The 16,158-nt window shown below is 60.5% G+C and overlaps 1 protein-coding gene across 12 annotated transcripts in view; it reads left to right on the top strand.

Moving 5' to 3' along the window:
* The first annotated feature begins 364 nt into the window (after positions 1–364).
* Positions 365–16,158, top strand: part of KIF1A (kinesin family member 1A) — a 40,566-nt gene continuing 24,772 nt past the window's right edge. For 7 of the 12 annotated variants that reach the window (XM_071812324.1, XM_071812322.1, XM_071812325.1 and 4 more), the window contains exons 1-14: positions 365–540; positions 5,730–5,881; positions 9,894–9,970; positions 10,069–10,248; positions 10,745–10,810; positions 11,008–11,186; positions 11,544–11,655; positions 12,041–12,118; positions 12,440–12,505; positions 12,783–12,800; positions 13,174–13,249; positions 13,358–13,436; positions 13,713–13,855; positions 15,604–15,812. In XM_071812324.1, coding sequence (XP_071668425.1) covers positions 5,776–5,881; positions 9,894–9,970; positions 10,069–10,248; positions 10,745–10,810; positions 11,008–11,186; positions 11,544–11,655; positions 12,041–12,118; positions 12,440–12,505; positions 12,783–12,800; positions 13,174–13,249; positions 13,358–13,436; positions 13,713–13,855; positions 15,604–15,812 — 1,389 coding nt within the window. In that variant the 5' untranslated portion in view covers positions 365–540; positions 5,730–5,775. The remainder of the gene's footprint in view (positions 541–5,729; positions 5,882–9,893; positions 9,971–10,068; positions 10,249–10,744; positions 10,811–11,007; positions 11,187–11,543; positions 11,656–12,040; positions 12,119–12,439; positions 12,506–12,782; positions 12,801–13,173; positions 13,250–13,357; positions 13,437–13,712; positions 13,856–15,603; positions 15,813–16,158) is intronic. The other 5 variants (XM_065844518.2, XM_065844516.2, XM_065844517.2 and 2 more) reach the window with 2 other exon arrangements.

Genomic DNA, 16,158 nt, shown 5'->3' with positions numbered 1-16,158 from the left:
GTGTAAGAGAGGTGGATGCTGAGCGCCGGGGGCTGCAGGCCGGGCCCGAGAGCGGGCCGGGGGCCGGCGGGAAGCCCTGGAGGGGTCACAGCGCGCGGTAGGGGCTGGGGTACCGCGCCCGGGGAAACCGGGGAAACCGGGGATGGGGGGGCGTTGCCAGGCGACGGTTGCCAGGCGACGGTTGCCCGGTGACGCGGGGCCCCGCCCCGCCCCGCGCCCTTGCGGCGGCTCCGCAGCGCGGACCGAGGTGGGGGGGATGCGCTGACGTCACCGCTCCATCCCCGCTCGCGCCCTCCCGGTTCCCCCCTTTCTCCCGGGCGGCGGCGGCGGCCAACCAGCGCGCGGGGCGGGGCGGGGACCGCAGGGGCGGGGCTGCCGCCACCCGCACCGGCACCGGCATCGCCGCCGGCACCGCATCGCATCACACCGCGCGGTTCGGCCTTATGCCGGCGCCCCCCGCCCACGGCTGAGCGCTGCGGCCCGCCGAACCGGGCACGGGCACGGGCACGGGCACGGGCACGGGCACGGGCACGGGCACAGGTAGGGGCGGGCGAGCACCGTGCGGGGCTGCGGCAACACGGGTGCGATCCCCGGGCGCTGGCCGAGGTGGGGCCGAGGACTCGGCGAGGCGTGGCGGGGGGACGCGGGACATGCCCCATTGGGGGTCCGGCGGGGCGGGGGGCTGCGGCTGGCAGCCATTTTGTGGGGCGCCCCGAGCCGCGGGGGAGGGCGGCCGGGCGGGGGCTGGTGGGTGCCACCTCGGCTTCCAGAAAGATCCCGCCGGGGGGCGCCTGTCTGGGCATGGGGCGACCCTTCGGCGGCTGTGGCTGCAGCCTGGGTTGGGTGGGGGAGATGCCGTCGCCGCAGCCCGTGGGAGGGGGCACACGGACTCCGTCCGCCGGGGCAGGTGGCTCTGGCCGTGGAGCTGACCCATCTTGCGCCATCGTCATTATGCTTCAGAGTCAACAACGGTGCTGAAGGGAGCAGTGGGTGCCTCGGCTGGGGCTCTCACCACAGGGGAGTGGCTGGTGAAGGCGCAGCAGAGCTGAGACTCTCGCTTGCCCCACAAGGACGAGCTGCAGCTACTGACCTTGTGCCTGGGGGCAGCTGGGCAAGGGCTGCCGTGTTACTGCCAGTCAGCACCAATGGCTTCTGGCTGGAGGAGGGAGTGGTCCCTGGGTGGAGGGTCTGGTGTAGAGCCCTGCACTTGGCCACCCTGGCTCCCAGGGAGCAGCCCTGCACCTGCCCCATTGTTCTCCTCCTCCTCCTCCCCTCCCCCAGACCCCACAGACCCCCTCTGTGCTGGGGTCTCCTGCCCGCTCAGGTCCCACGCTTTGTGAGGCTCAGGAGGGACACGGAGCCAGCCGAACGTCTCCCCTGGCACCCCACGGCCATCCTTCCCCACCCCAGTGCCCAGAGCAGCCCCTTGGCAGGCGGCATCAGTGTCACAGAGCTGGGGGGCAGCAGAACCCACCCCGCGGGTACAGCCTGAGGTGTGGTGGGCCGTGCCGTCCCCACACGCTGCTGACCTCCATTTTGTCTGGGAGGTGGCAGCTGACGCTGGCACAGATGCCACCACCTCGCCGCCTCCCTGCATGTGGGCAGACCTGCAGCGCTGCAACCCGGGGCAGGGGGAGACCCGATGTTAGCCCCCCAGCCCCAGCTGCCCACCCCTCTGTGCTCAGCCGTACCAGTAACTTGACGGAGCTCGTTGCCTTTTCCGTGTGGCTTTCCCCCATTGGGGGTTTTAGTGTGCAGAAGACAGGATGAAGGGAATGGGCGGCAGCGTGTGAGGTGACTTGCCTTTGCAGCAGCAAACGCCCTCATCCAGGACCTTAAATTTGCTACCTGCAAATTTAATCTGCATTGATATTCTCAGTGAGCCAAAAACGCTACCCTGAAGCCATGTCCGCCATCGGTGCCCGTAATGGTGCCAGGGAAGTGAGGGACGGGATTCCAGGCGGGGATGGGGGGCCCTGCCTCTGCTTCCGCACTCAGGGTGCTGCTCTGGGAAAACTGCACCGTCACAGCCCATTGCCCTGTGTGGAGCGGGAGCCGAGTGGGGAGCAGCCCCGGGCTCAGCTGGCAGGCGCCAATGGTGCTGCGTCATCCGGGCCAGCTGCTCCTAGGGTCCCCCACTGTCCCCGTGTCCCCAGAGGGAGGGCAGGGTCCCACAGTCCCAGGTGGAGCCGGGGGGCCCCACCGAGGGGTGCAGGGGAAGGGCTCATTAAAACAAAGCCTGTCGGCAGCTGAGAGCACCATGGCTCAGGAGACGCAGCCAGACGGGGCGTCCGCCCTCGCTGCTGAGGTGATGTGGGGATGCAGGCAGACAAAAGAAGAAACTCGCCTTGGATTTCCCTCAGCGCAAGCAGCTCTTCATCTGCCACAGCTGCCTGCAGCCCCGGCAAGGCAGCTCCTGCCCCGTGCTGGGGACAGGGAATGGGACATCCTGGCCATATCAACCAACCCATGTTAGCATCACTTGAACCCCTGTGTCCTGCAGCACCCAACGCACCTGCAGCATCCTTAGGGGAAGAGTTCAATGCAGGTGACACTTGGGGACGATGCTCCCTGGCCCGTTGGTCACCTCTCGGCAGTGACAGGGTAGCTGCCAGAGCTCTTGTTAGCTAATCTCTACCCAATTAATCTTAGCTGATCCAGTTAATCATCGCTCTCTAGGCCTTTCGCTCATCACCGAGCGCTGGCGGATGTGCTGGTAGGGATGGGCAGAGAGCAGCGGGATGAAGGGGGAAGAGATGCCCTGCAGAGCTGGGGGACAGGTCTGTATGAGCCTCCTGGCACCATGGCCCAAGGGAGTCTGCTGTCCTCCTCTGCTGACTCCCTTGTGTGCACGGTGGCCCTGGGAAGAGGCAGGGAGGGAGCGGGAAGCGGGGCCGCGGTCCTGGCCGACTCTCGATGAAAGGCTGATAGCGGGTTATTGAATTTCTCTCGATGGCGGATTAAGCAGGCAGCGGCTGACTGTCCCCGGGCAGAGTGACCTGGCTGGGCTCCGACTGCCTGCCCCTGCCTGCGGCCTGCCTGCTGCAGCACGGCCCCTCTCTGCGGGATGCTGGGCGCCCGTGGGCAGTGACGGCTGGCGGTGCTACCACGTTACGTGGGCTGCGGGCTGAATTCCTCCCCGTGTCCAAGGTGGGAAAGTAAAGAGTCAGGGGAAGGAGCTGGGCCAGGGGCTCGTCAGCATTCCCCAGGGGGCTGTGGGGTCTGGGGTCCCTGTGTCACTGTGGCAGAGACGGGACTGGAGAGCTGCAGAGCAGCAGGAGGGAAGCGGGGCGTTGCCAACCAAGGAAGCTGAAGGAAATGGATGGAGACAGAAAATGGAGCCAAGCTTGTGGCTCTGCAGCAGGGAATACTGGCAGGGAGAGGAGCCTGTGCTGCTGGGCTGGGCAAGCTGGATGGCTTGCTGGGAATACACTGGGATGTGGGCATGGGGTTGGCGGGGAGAGGGGAAGGGTTCTGCTGGGGAGGAGGAGGCTTCTCACAGCCAGCAAGGGCTGTCTGTGGGGGTGCTGGTGTGGGGGCACTCCTGGCAGAGGAGGGCAGACAGCCACCCATGGAGGGCACACAGAAAGACGAGGTGCATGGAAAAGCGGGACGAAAGAGAAACGGGCACTTCTTTGCGGGAAGAGATGGTTGGTGGTGGGTGTGCCATGTCTGTGGCTCTTGCCGAGGGCGAGCCTGCGGACCTGGCCTGCCTCTTTGCAGCCCTGAGAGCTGGAGAGAGTGCAAGGTAGGGGGAAGACAGGGAAGCATTTGACACGGTCAGTTGTCAGGTCCTGCTTGGGGTTTAGCCCAGCGGTGGATCCATTGTCCCTGAGCGCCGGCAGTATCGCAGGGTGGAGCAGCTCAAGCCAGTGGCCTTGTGAGGATACGGCTCTTCCGCCGAGGAATACATCCTGCCCTTTCATGGGAAAACCAACTTTTACATTTGCCTTTGGCGAGGAGTCCTGTTTAGCATTTCCTTTCTCCCCCATCTGAGAAAGCAGCAGAGTGGGGAAGACAGAGGCCGGTTGGCCTGCTCGCTGGCTCAGGGACTCAATGGTGGTGTTAAATGCCCACTTAAAATAATTCATGCTCAAGAAAACCTGAGACCAAATGCTTGAACTGTGGAGCTGGTGGGATTTAAGGGTGCAATTGTGGGAGCTCTGGAGCCATCTCCGCAGGAGGGTTTGGGAACTCTAGTGGGAGAACATTTGTCCTCTTGCTGTCAGGGATGCAGGCTCACTTTTAAAGCAGGTGAAGTGCTTTTGAAAGACAGCACCAAGCTTACAATACTTTCTGGCTGCGCATTTCTCCACTGTGCCATGAACATACCTGTTTTTGGGTAGAGCATATGTTGGTTTTCCTCCCACCCTCTTTAGAAATGAAACCATTGCTGTCAAACCTCAGTTTTAAAGCCATTCCCTTCTCTTGGGACACTTTCCATTCTGTGGATTTATTTTTTCTTTTCTGTTGTGTTGTTTTTGTTTTTTCCTCCTTTTCCACAAATTCAGTTGTATTTTTCATTTCCACCACGGGAAAACCCATCTCATGTTGAGGACCCATTACTGCTCCACTTCCTTTGGGTCATGGTCCATGTAGCCAGAGCTGTGCCGTTGCTCACTCCTGATCTTCCTCCCACAGTGAGCATCCCACTGGCAAAGGCCGGGCTCAAAACCTCCCAGGGCATTTGCAAAGACCGTAGCTGGAGTCCCGCAGGCAGGGGTGCCAGAGGAGCCAGTGCCTGCCTGTGCTGCGGGTGCTCAGCTCCTCTTCCACTGGCAGGCTCAGCATGGGGAGGCAGGGAGCAGGGGACCGGCAGGAGCGGGGATGTTAGAAGGCAGGAAGGGGATGTCTTCAGGGCTGATATTGAAGGACCCAGCAGTCAAGGGAAGGACCCCAGCATTGTTTTCTGGCCAACGCTAGTGAGGCTTAACTGGGGCTTGGGAAAGGTGGGACTGGCTGCAGAGAGCCTAGACACTAATGCTGGGATGGGCAGCTGTTCTGGGGAGACATTAGAGAGCTGTTTGTTTTGTGTTGTGAAGGTTTGTGATTAATAATTTATCAGCAAAAGGAGTGGAAAAATGAACATGAGCTGGGAGCTTCAGCTGAATGCGATCGCCACTGACTTGCTGGCTGGGGCTGCTCCTGCTGACGCTGCGCTTCTCCCTTTGCCGGGAGCTGAATGAGAGGCAAATACCAGCAGTTGTGTTCAACAGCCGCCTCCTTTCTCAGCATGAATTCCATAGTTTTCCACCCCTCCTCTACCCAATCCTGCTGCCCAGTCCCTGCTCTGCTGGGGCAGGGGCAGAGGCAGGAAGCTTGAGTGATGGACAGGGGGTTGTGGGCTTGCTTGCAAGTGAGAGGCTACCTGCTCAGTGCCCTCTGCACCCCGGGATGGTAAAACTGCTCCTCGGGGCTCACGCTGATGCTGACAGTGCTTGCGTGGCCCTGTCCCCTGCTGTGGGTGCCCAGCGAGTGATGCTGCAGGGTGATAGAGGTTCTGGGTGCTTCCCTGGGACCAAGCAGGGGGTTCTGACCCAAGATACAAGGGGGAGGCAGGACAAGCGAAACGTGGGCAGATTGAGGGATGAAAAGAAACACCATCTTTTTGGGCAAAGGTCTTCCCAGGCGTTTTCACTGCACAGGCTTTCTGTTCATTTTTCCGTCGTAGCCGTGAGATGGGGATTGGGATGCAAGCTTTCCTAACCCCTTTTCTTCCCTCCTTGCAGGACAGCCACTGCTCCCCGCTGGCAGGACCCACCACCGGCCGGCACGATGGCGGGAGCATCCGTGAAGGTGGCGGTGCGCGTCCGGCCCTTCAACTCCCGGGAGATGAGCCGGGAATCCAAATGCATTATCCAGATGTCGGGAAGCACCACCAGTGAGTGCCGGTGTCAGGAGTAGCGGGACTTAGGAGGGCTGCCCGGGGAGGAGTGCACGTTGTCTGGCTGCGGCAGCCAGCACTGGGCTGCCAGGATCTTTGTTGCAAATGCCCGTAGCACCTGCTGTTGACTGGAGGAGGGAATGTGGGGGGGAAGTCGCCTTTCCTACAGGGAAATGCAGCCCCGCTGCTGAAGTGGCAGCAGCGGGATCTGTGTGACATCGAGCCCTTGGGCAGCATCCCCTGGGGATGGGGAGGAAGTATCAGGAGAGCCTGGAAATGCTGGTGCGTGGATGTGGAGCCAAGGGTGCCCGACCTGTGGTCACCTGCCCAGGCGTGGGAGCCATGCACTGGCCAGCGAGTGGCTCCTGACAGCACTGCCTGGCCAGGGACCGTGCAGGGACCCATCCTGGCTTCTGTGGGGCTTGGAGCCACTACATCGTCAGGGTGGAGAGGCAGGAGTGGGATTTGCAGAAGGGGATGTAGCACGGGGGCTTGGGGCTTCCTGTCCCGTACAAACCCATCCAGCATTCGCCCCTCCTTAAATAATGGCTGCTGGAAGTATGGGGTGGGAAAGGCAGCTGAATCCCTCGTTTTTGGCTCTGGAAGCCTGCGGATGGTACAACATCTGACATAACTCCCTGCCTGCCTGCCTGCCCGGGGCTTCCTGCGTCACCAGTGGCAGTGGGTGAAGCAGTGGCGCCAGCCACCCCGCAGTGCTCTGCCAGGTGGCCACCACAGCCCGGCGGGAGGGACGGCGAGGAGGGCACCCGAGGGTGCAGGGCGGCTCTGTGACCCCACCAGGTGCCCCGCACATCCTAGGCCTGGGGAGCAGGAATGGAAGCGGGGTCTGGAGGCAGCATCTGCCAGCCTCTGGTTTCCTGGGCGTCTCCCCCTGCCTGGGTGCACAGGGATGCTCCCCTGACAGTGAGGGAGCCTTTCTGGCCCAGCAGGACCTACACGCATGCCTGGGCCTGGGTGCCACCAGGGGAGCCTTCTCTTCTGGCCGTGATGGCTGGAGGGGACCTGCCATGCTCCAGGCCCAAGTCAAGAGCATCGGGCATCCCCTAACTCCACTATGGCCATGTTTGCTCAGACCGATCTGCCCCCAGGCCCTGCCCCAGGCCCCTTGTCCTGTGCTGGTGCTGGGGAGGGCTGGCCGGGCTGCGGGCAGGGGCAGCGCCCTGGCCAGCCTGTTGCTGACAGCGAGGTTTATCTCCACGAATGGAAGCCCTCGGCTAATCCCCGCGGCTGGGGGGCTGGTGCAGCAGGGCTCTGGTTCCTGCTTCTCATGCCAGCTGAGGGAGGCAGGAGGATGCTGGTAGTGCTGGCTGCCCACCCCTCGCAACTCCTCAGAGCAGGGCTGTCTGGGCCTCCTGCCTCCTTGCACAGAAGCCAAAAATAAATGGGTTGGGGGAGTGAGAGCAAGCTTCCCCCTTCCTGGGATTATTTGCAGAGAACCCTGCACATACTGGGGTGGGACAGGTTGTTCTGCCTAATTCATTAAGCCCCGTGGTGGGCAGTGGGGGCCCGGGCAGGAAGGGGTCAGCTCTTCTCCGCTCTCCTTTTCCCCCAGACTTGCAGCCGCTGCCCCCTTGGCTCTCTGCTCCACGGCCGCCTGCCAACACTGCCGCTTTGTTTCCCTGGTGTCCCTCCTCCGCGGGGACCAGCCCGGGCACTGACACCCCTCACCCTCTCCTGCCAGCTCCCACCAGGACAGCGAGGAAGGGACCCGGCTTTCCTCCCACGAGGCCATTAGTATTCTCCAGCTGGAGCCGTGCCTCTGCAGGCCTTAAAATACGGCGATTATTTTCTCTCCTGTGGGTCCTGGGTTTCATCCTGCTTGGTGCTTGCTCACTTGCTGTGCTCTGCCATGCCACTGGCTCTTCAGGGCAAAGACAAGGGTCATCTCCAGATGTTTTCCTCCTCCCCCTCTTGTCTGTATGTCTGTCTTCCTACTACACCCCCTGCTTTTTTAATCCTCTTTGGTTGGAGCATGAATCTTTTGTAGCAGCTTTGCAAAAGCTGTGGGATGCCTGGTCACAGGAGAGGATAACCCACCAGTGGCATCCAGCCATGTGGGGGCAAATAAATGCGAATGAGAGGGGCATGGGGAGAGTGTTTCGGCTCGGGGATGGGAGGTCTGCTGCTCCCAGTGCGCACCCTTCTCCCCCGGGTCCTGGTCTCTGGCCCCCGGGCCAGCTGGGCGGCTGCAGCTGGGATGACCGGAGCTGCTCGGCGCCATCCCCGGCTGCTCCTCCACCCTGTGCCCGGTGTGGGCTGGCACTTGGATGCAGAACAGCTGCCTTGTGCAGCCACATCCTGCTTGCTCCTGCTTTTACCACTGTTGGACTCATTTTTAGTGGGGTGATGCTCCAGTTTGCTCTGGCAAGGGCCACCTCTGCAGGGCAGAGACAGACCCGAGGTGAGGGCAGGGAGGGGTGAATGGCATGACAGAGCTGCCAGGTGAACGCCAGGAGACATCAGAGAAGTTCCACCTGATTTCTCACATGGCCTCTATGCCTGCCTCTCTGCCATGGCTGCTCACATGCCCTTGACACACCAGCCAGGCACGGGCAGGGATGGGCACCCCCTATGGCTGCCTGAGCTGCCCAGAAAGGCCTGGTGCCCTTTCAGACCTCCAGGTCCCCATTTACATCTGTGGGTTGGGCAATTGCTACTGAGATGTCACTTGCCAGCCCTTTCTCCTGAGAGAGCAGCTCTGGCTTTGGTAATTAGTCTGCCTGGGACGCAGGAGGCATCCGGAGCACCTGAGTCACGCTGCCTCCAGCAGGCAGGAGAGCAGGCACGGAGCCAGCGCCCAGCCCCGCTTTGCTGCTGGAGCTGGGCTCCTGCCCACGGCAAGGGGCGTTTGAGCAGCACCATGCTGCTGTTCTGTGATCAGGGCTGGATCCTGACACCCCGTCCTACCTGTCGAATGCTGCCTCGCTGCCTTTGCAGGCAGGGATGGATGGGTCTCAGGACAGAAGTGGCAAGTCGCTCCTGAGGGAGAATCCATTGTGGCAATGGAGAAGGAATTTGGAGCAGGAAGCATCCATATTCATAGTGCCATGTGCTGGCACATCCGAGCCTGTGGGGAGCAGGCTGTGCCATGCCTGGGGCTGCTTGGGAAGGTCCCAGCTTGAATCCTGAGCGGGTGTGAGCCTTGGCCAAGTACCAGCCCCAGGGCAGGGCAGGTTGGGGCTCCAGTGGAGGGGGCTCCGTGGGCCTTGGTGCTGCGTGGCCTCCTCGCCCCCGGCAGTGGCAGGGAGCAGCTGGGGGCTGTGGGCATGGGAGCTGTGCTGCGCCAGCCTGCAAGGGCATTTCAATGTTGCCTAACATAGCTGGTGGCTGGATCTCGTGATAACTGTGCTGGTTTGGGTTTCTTCTGAGGCATCTGTTATTTCAGGAAAAAACCCATCCTAAATGCTCTACAGGGGGTGAGGGGAAGCGGTGAGCAAGGAAGAGAAGCGATGCAGTCTGCAATTTCCATGGCAACGTCCTTTTCACCAGGGGATGGGAAAAAGCAGGCTCTTGTTTCCTCTGGCAGTGTAAGGCATTAATCACCCTCCTCCGGGGAGGAGAGGCAGGAGCTGGAAGGGGCCTGGGGGAGGCCCGATGGGACGGCAGCTGCTCTCGCCCGCAGCACCAACGTGTGCCGCGTTGGGCACGGCCTCCCTGGCCTCTCCACAGCAGGTGCCAGAGCAGGAAGGAGCTGGAGGCAAGGAGCTGTTTGCCCCGTGCTGTGCCCAGTGGGATGTTTTGGGCAAGGCTCTGCCCTGCTCCCTGCGCTGCTGCAGGCTCTGCTGGGCCGTGGCACCTGCCTCCTCTGCTGGGTCTGTTGGGGTCTGGGGTCTCTGGACCCATCTGCAGAGCTGGAGGATGCTGGTCCTGCTTTCCAGGACCATTTTGGACTGAACCCCATCACCCTTCTCCCCTCATGAGTGGGATGCGGATGATGGGGATACCACAGGCAGCTGGGTGACCTCATATTCCCGTCTGTTTCCCCTAGCTATCCTGAACCCAAAACAGCCTAAAGAGACACCTAAAAGCTTCAGCTTTGACTATTCCTACTGGTCCCACACCACGGTAAGAAGCAGGGGGCCTGAACCCACCTGGAGCACTGGGCTGGGAGAGGCAGGAGAACCTCTTTGCAAAGCTTCTCCATGTCTCCCTCCTCTATGCAGCCTGCAGACATCAACTATGCATCTCAGAAGCAAGTGTACCGAGACATTGGTGAGGAAATGTTGCAACATGCCTTTGAAGGCTATAATGTCTGCATCTTCGCTTATGGGCAGACGGGTGCTGGAAAGTCCTACACCATGATGGGGAAACAGGAGAAGGACCAGCAAGGCATCATCCCGCAGGTACCACCTGGTGAAAAGCTGCCTTGTTCCCTGGTCCCAGCAGGATGCCCAAAAGAAAAGTGGAGCGTGGAGGGAAGAGGGGAGCAAGGTGGGAGCGGGGCCAGGCTTTACCAATGTCTACCACAGCCCTGCTGCTCCAGCGAGCTGGCAGGGCCTGCCAGAGGGTGAGGGGACAAGGAGGGTCATGCCAGACTCCTCTGAAACGGGATGGATTCCAGTCTGGCCACATGAAGCTGCTGTTTGTGAGTAGCGGTAGTTGAAGTCCTGAGCCCCCACTGGCTGTGCTTGCTGAGGGCTGCTGTGCGCTGGCCCAGCAGGGCACCAGGGGCTTTCTGGGGATGCTGAGCCACCTATATCAGTGCGGGGGGGTGTTCTGCCAACTCCCCAGGGGCTGTCCTGGCACTCAGGTGCTCTGTTTTTTGGGGTGAGAAGGTAGAAAATCCCTGTGACCTGGGCACCCCAAGCAGGAGCATCCTTCTGCCTCTTCTGTCCACAGCTGTGCGAGGACCTCTTCTCCCGCATCAATGACACAACGAACGACAACATGTCCTACTCCGTGGAGGTAGGCACCCCATTGCCTGCCTAGTGTGGCTCCAGGCTCCCACCTGGCTCTGCAAGCCATGCTGGTGTGCAGACCTCTCTTTGGGGGGTCCCATCCCTGTGGGTGGGGTGGGAAGGGTGGGCAGGGCCTGATTTTGCCTGCATGCTGCCTGTCCACATCCTGCTGGCCACTAGCCCTGCCCGTGCCCTCTACTCTAGGTGAGCTACATGGAGATATACTGTGAGCGTGTGAGGGACCTCCTGAATCCCAAGAACAAGGGGAACCTGCGTGTGAGGGAGCATCCCCTTATGGGTCCATATGTTGAGGACCTTTCCAAGTTGGCTGTGACCTCCTACAATGACATCCAGGACCTCATGGACTCTGGGAACAAGGCCCGGTGAGTTGGGGGAGCAGGAGATAGCCAGGATTTGGAGAGCCTGCAGACATCTACAGGAAGTCCTGCTTAACTTCCTTGCTTTGCCCGTCTGGCTGCTCTGGAGGTGGCAGTCCCCTCCTGTCTGAGCGCTGGGTACCTCCCACTTATTTTCACCTTACCTCTTTCCTGCTCTCCAAACGTGCTGGGGCCAGCAGGAGGAAGCCTGGACTTTTGTACATCTCCTCCCAGAGTCCTCTCCTGTCCTCCAGACTTGCCTTCCCATCATGTACCCTGTCCTGAAATGAGCCCTGCCCCAGTGCCAGCCGCTCCAGTGTCCCCTGCAGGGTGTCATACCTCCCTGTCCTCCTCTCCCTGCAGCACGGTGGCTGCCACCAACATGAATGAGACCAGCAGCCGCTCCCATGCCGTGTTCAACATCATCTTCACACAGAAGCGGCACGACGCCGAGACAGACATCACCACTGAGAAGGTGAGGCCAGAGCCCGGGGGGCCTGGGGGAACCCGCATGGGCCCTGGAAGGGCTTTGTGTACTATCAATAGCATTTGTGATGGGATGGTGCAGCCTGATGGACGGTTGAAACAGGATGGAGATAAGACCCGGACACATGCTGGGCTCATGGTCCCTTGAGAGACTGGCCCTTGGACAGGGTATTTGGAAGCTGGTGCCCTCCAGCCCTGCCTGCAGGGATGTTAACCCTGCTCCTGGCCAAACCCTGGCAAGGCGGCCCCACAGAGCACACCTCTGCCTTCAGAGCAGTATCATTTTGCAAGAAGTCTTCATTCCCTCCTCCGCTACATGCTTGGACCCAGTCTGCTGTGCCAGCTGGGGCTGACAGCCTCATCTCTGCCTGCAGGTCAGCAAAATCAGCTTGGTGGACCTGGCAGGGAGTGAGCGAGCCGACTCCACCGGTGCGAAGGGCACAAGACTAAAGGTGAGAGGTGGCATGAAGTTCCCTTCTGCTGGCAGGGACACCATGTCCTGCTCCCTCATCCCCAGCTGTGACATCTTCTTTCCTTGCCTGGTTCCTTGCCCACTACGTTGCCAAAATCCTTCAAAGGGTTTTGTCTGAAAGCTGCCCAGTGCCAGTTCCATTGGGGTCCATGAGTCCCAGCTGGGAGGTATTGGTTATCCAGTAAGACCAGCTGCTTTTTGCCCACCCCATACTGGGACTTCTCCATCTTCCTGGTGTGCTGGGCTTTAGTGCCGCTCTGAAATGGGGCCTGAGCATCTGGGCTTTTCCTCTCTCCACCAGGAAGGAGCAAACATCAACAAGTCCTTGACCACACTGGGGAAAGTCATCTCTGCCCTGGCCGAAATGGTAGGTAGCTGGATCACAGATGAGCAATGGCACTGCAGGGGAATGGGCTCAACTCAGCAGGGATGGGCTCAGCACCAAGGGGTGGGGTGTCCTGGCACATACATGGGACAGGCAGATACAGGGACAGGCAGACACCTCCCAAGCTGTTCCCAGGGCTGGTGAGGCTGCCATCTCCATGGCGACCTGCGCCAGCCACTTTCTGCCTGGGGGACGGGGAGCTGTGGTGGGTGCCAAGGCAGGGAACAGCTCACTTAAAGTCTTTCTACTTTCTTTGCAGGATTCGGGGCCGAACAAGGTAGGTACCCTGGCCAGGCTGGGGAGGAGGGTTTGGTTTTTTAGCACAGGTGAGTGGGAGTGTGTTGCAGATGGTTTGGGACTCAGGCTCTGCCCAGACCCAAGCTACACTTCTTCTGGGGGCTGACAAAGCCCTCCGTATACTCATCACCCTCCTCACCCTGTGGCTCTTGGTACCTGGCATTAAACACCCACCCAGCCCAGGCAGAGCACTTCACAGGCATGACCTGTGAAGCTGAGCAGAGCTGCCCGAGATCACAGTAGTCGGGCAGGCCATTCTCCTCAGAGTCCCCGTGTCTGGGGTCCGGTTGTCATCTTCCCTCTGAGGCAAGCAGGAAGCCTGACAGCCCTTCCCTCTGCTCTTCATCCCCCAGAACAAAAAGAAGAAGAAGACAGATTTCATTCCCTACCGTGACTCAGTGCTGACCTGGCTGCTGCGGGAGAACCTGGGTGAGGACACGGGTGGGAGCTCCGGGCCCAGCAGCGGGCACTGAATGGTGGGTGACAGCTGGCGTGGCAATTAATTTCTCCCTGATGCAAGTGTATCTTTGTGGGCAGGGGGCAACTCCAGGACAGCCATGGTTGCTGCTCTCAGTCCTGCTGACATCAACTATGACGAGACCCTCAGCACCCTCAGGTAGGAAGAAGTACCCTTGTCCCCCCACAGGGAGTGAGGGCAGGGGTGGCCCTGAAACCCAAGCACCTGCCATGTGCTCTCCTCACCTCTGTGGCATCCCTGGATGGGGAAGTGCTGTTGGAGGACCCTGCAGCCTCATACAGGAGGTCAAAAGATTGTCCCAATGCTGGCATTCTCCAAAGGATCGCTTGCTGGAGGGGCTTGACAGCACTCCTACTTGCCCAGCAGCTGGGGCTTTGCCTCCATGCCGTTGCTCAGAGCTCTGCTCATCCCTAGGTATGCTGACCGTGCCAAGCAGATCCGCTGCAACGCTGTCATCAATGAGGACCCCAACAACAAGCTCATCCGAGAGCTGAAGGATGAGGTGGCACGCCTGCGTGACCTTCTCTACGCCCAGGGCCTCGGGGACATCATTGACAGTAGGTACCACTGTGTGCTCTCTAACAGCAGCCCCATGCAGAGGGGGGCTGGAGCCCCACTGCCCAGGGGGCTGGCGTCCCTGCGCACGTGTTCGCAACCCCCAGCCTGCTCTCATAAGCAGGAGGAGCTGCTTTACACCCAGCAGACCTGCCCTCCTCCCCCTCCACCTCCCGTTTTCAGCCCACTGCACCTGGCAGAGGTGCCAGGAAGATGTTCCTGGGGCTGCACCTGCCTGTGGCCTCTCCTCTGTGTGCTGTGGGAGATCCTGCTGAGATGAACCCACTCTTGTTCTGTTCTCTCTGTCTTACCCCTGCTCCCTGCCCTCTCTCTCTTTCTTAGCCCATCCTGCTGCAGGAGGATCCAAATGTGTGTATTCCCCATCACCGGTACTCTGTTGCTTCATGGCTTTGGGAGGTGCAGGCTGCGCCTGGGAACACCTTTGCAGCATGGGGAGGGCTCCCGTAGCCGGCCCTAGCTGACGAAGAGGCTCTTGCCAGCAGGCTGGCTGTCCCCAGGGAGCTGGCAAAGGGGATGGTGGCAGAGTCGCAGTTAGCACCTGGGCTCAGGATAGCATTTGGAGGAACCAATGTTCTCCCCTTCTGCTGTGCCAAGGGCCTGATCCCCATAAGAACTCCTTCTTCCATGCTGTCATAATATTTCCTGTTGCTGCTGCTGCTTCTGCTGCGCTGGGGTTCATCAGGAGTGGAGCCCAGCAGGCGCTTGGGCAGGCTGGCACAGCCCTCTCCTGGTGGACGGGTGTGAGGTGACAGCCAGGAGGCTTTTGCCTGTGTATAAGCACTATCACCCCATCCCACCTGGGCCAGGCAGCACAGCCAGGCTGTGGCGAGCCTGCTGAAGCGATGGGGACCTGGCCCGTCCCCTCCTGGCTTGGCTCTTCTGATGAGGGTTGATAGAGATGGATGACTAACTGTGCTCCCACTGGCCTGTGCCCGGCCCACCTCTGGCATACTGCGCTGAGCCCCTGTGACTTCTCAGGGCTGGAGGAGCATCTCTGATACCTGGGTCCCTTTGCTGCAGGGCCTGGTGGCAGCTGATGCTCTGGGTGCTGACAGGCGAGCACTGCTGCCTGTATCGGTCGCACTGCCGCCCTGCCCTCACTTTGCTGTCTCTCTGCCTGCCTCGCCCAGGTGCTGCTCTAGCGGGCCAAGGAATTGGACTGTGCCAGCAAGGGAATCTCATGGCTCCTCCTGCTCTGTCCCCTTGACCCCTTTGTAGGGCAGAGGGCCACTGCCTCTTCTCCCCTTCCCTTCTCATTCTCTGCCCCCAAATTCAACTAATCAAGGGCAGCCGGGCAGGGGAAACCACCTGGGTTGTGTTGGTGGGAGAGGATGCCGGGGCAGTGGCATGCTCTTGGGGAAGATGGTTGATCCCAGACCTGATGGCTGCAGGATCTGGTGTTGCATAAAAGCATCCCTGGGAGCCTGGGAAAGCTCCAGAGCTGTTCCTGTGGCTCCCAAAACAGCCCCGTGTGCCTGGGGAGCTGCCCGGGCTGGGGGAGAGACATGAGTGCCCTTGCCCTGCTGCTGCCTGTGCCACTGTGCTGTTGCCTGTGCCTTTTCCTTGTAATTCCTGGCTTTCTTCTTGCTGCACCCAGCCACTCTTTTTTGTTTGTTTGTTTGTTTTTTCTTTTTTTCCCAACAGCTTTTCTTGTCTCTATCTTTCTCTTTCTCTCTCTTTCCCTGCCCATGTGTCTTTATCTGGCCCATCCCTCCTTCCCTACCCATAGATGTGTCCGACTTTGAGAACAATAATGATGCTAGAGGGGCAGAGCTGAGTCACCGCCATGACAATCTCTCCACAGTGACCAACGCCATTGCCGGGATCAGCCCCTCATCCTCCCTGTCAGCCTTGTCCAGCCGCGCCGCCTCTGTCGCCAGCCTCCACGAGCGCATCATGTTTGCTCCAGGCAGCGAAGAGGCAATTGAAAGGCTCAAGGTAAGAGGTTGGTGCTCAGCAGGATGGAGGGCTCAGCTCAACGCTCTTGCACTCAGGCTTGTGGAGGGGGCTTGGTATTTTCTGGAAGCCCATTATGGATGGTTCGTATGTGAAGCAATGCTTAGGAGTGCGCTTGCAGAGTGGACAGACCCAGAGCTGCCCAGTGCTCTGGGCTGCCATACTGGAGAGGGTTTGTTGTGGTAGGGTCCGCCTTGTGCTGCCGTCCTCCCCATGGGGTGACTGCTGCCTTTGCCCTGTGGGGTGGGTGCTCTCAGCTCGGGATGGGTGCTCCTGGCTCAGCACCGCAGAGGAGCAGGCTGCCAGCAAGGGGGTGGAGAGGCTGCTC

The sequence above is a fragment of the Patagioenas fasciata genome, chromosome 9, assembly GCF_037038585.1.
Source record: "Patagioenas fasciata isolate bPatFas1 chromosome 9, bPatFas1.hap1, whole genome shotgun sequence".
NCBI classification, from domain to species: domain Eukaryota; kingdom Metazoa; phylum Chordata; class Aves; order Columbiformes; family Columbidae; genus Patagioenas; species Patagioenas fasciata.
Note: the sequence above shows the minus strand (reverse complement) of the source record. Positions and strands in the feature narration are given on the sequence as shown.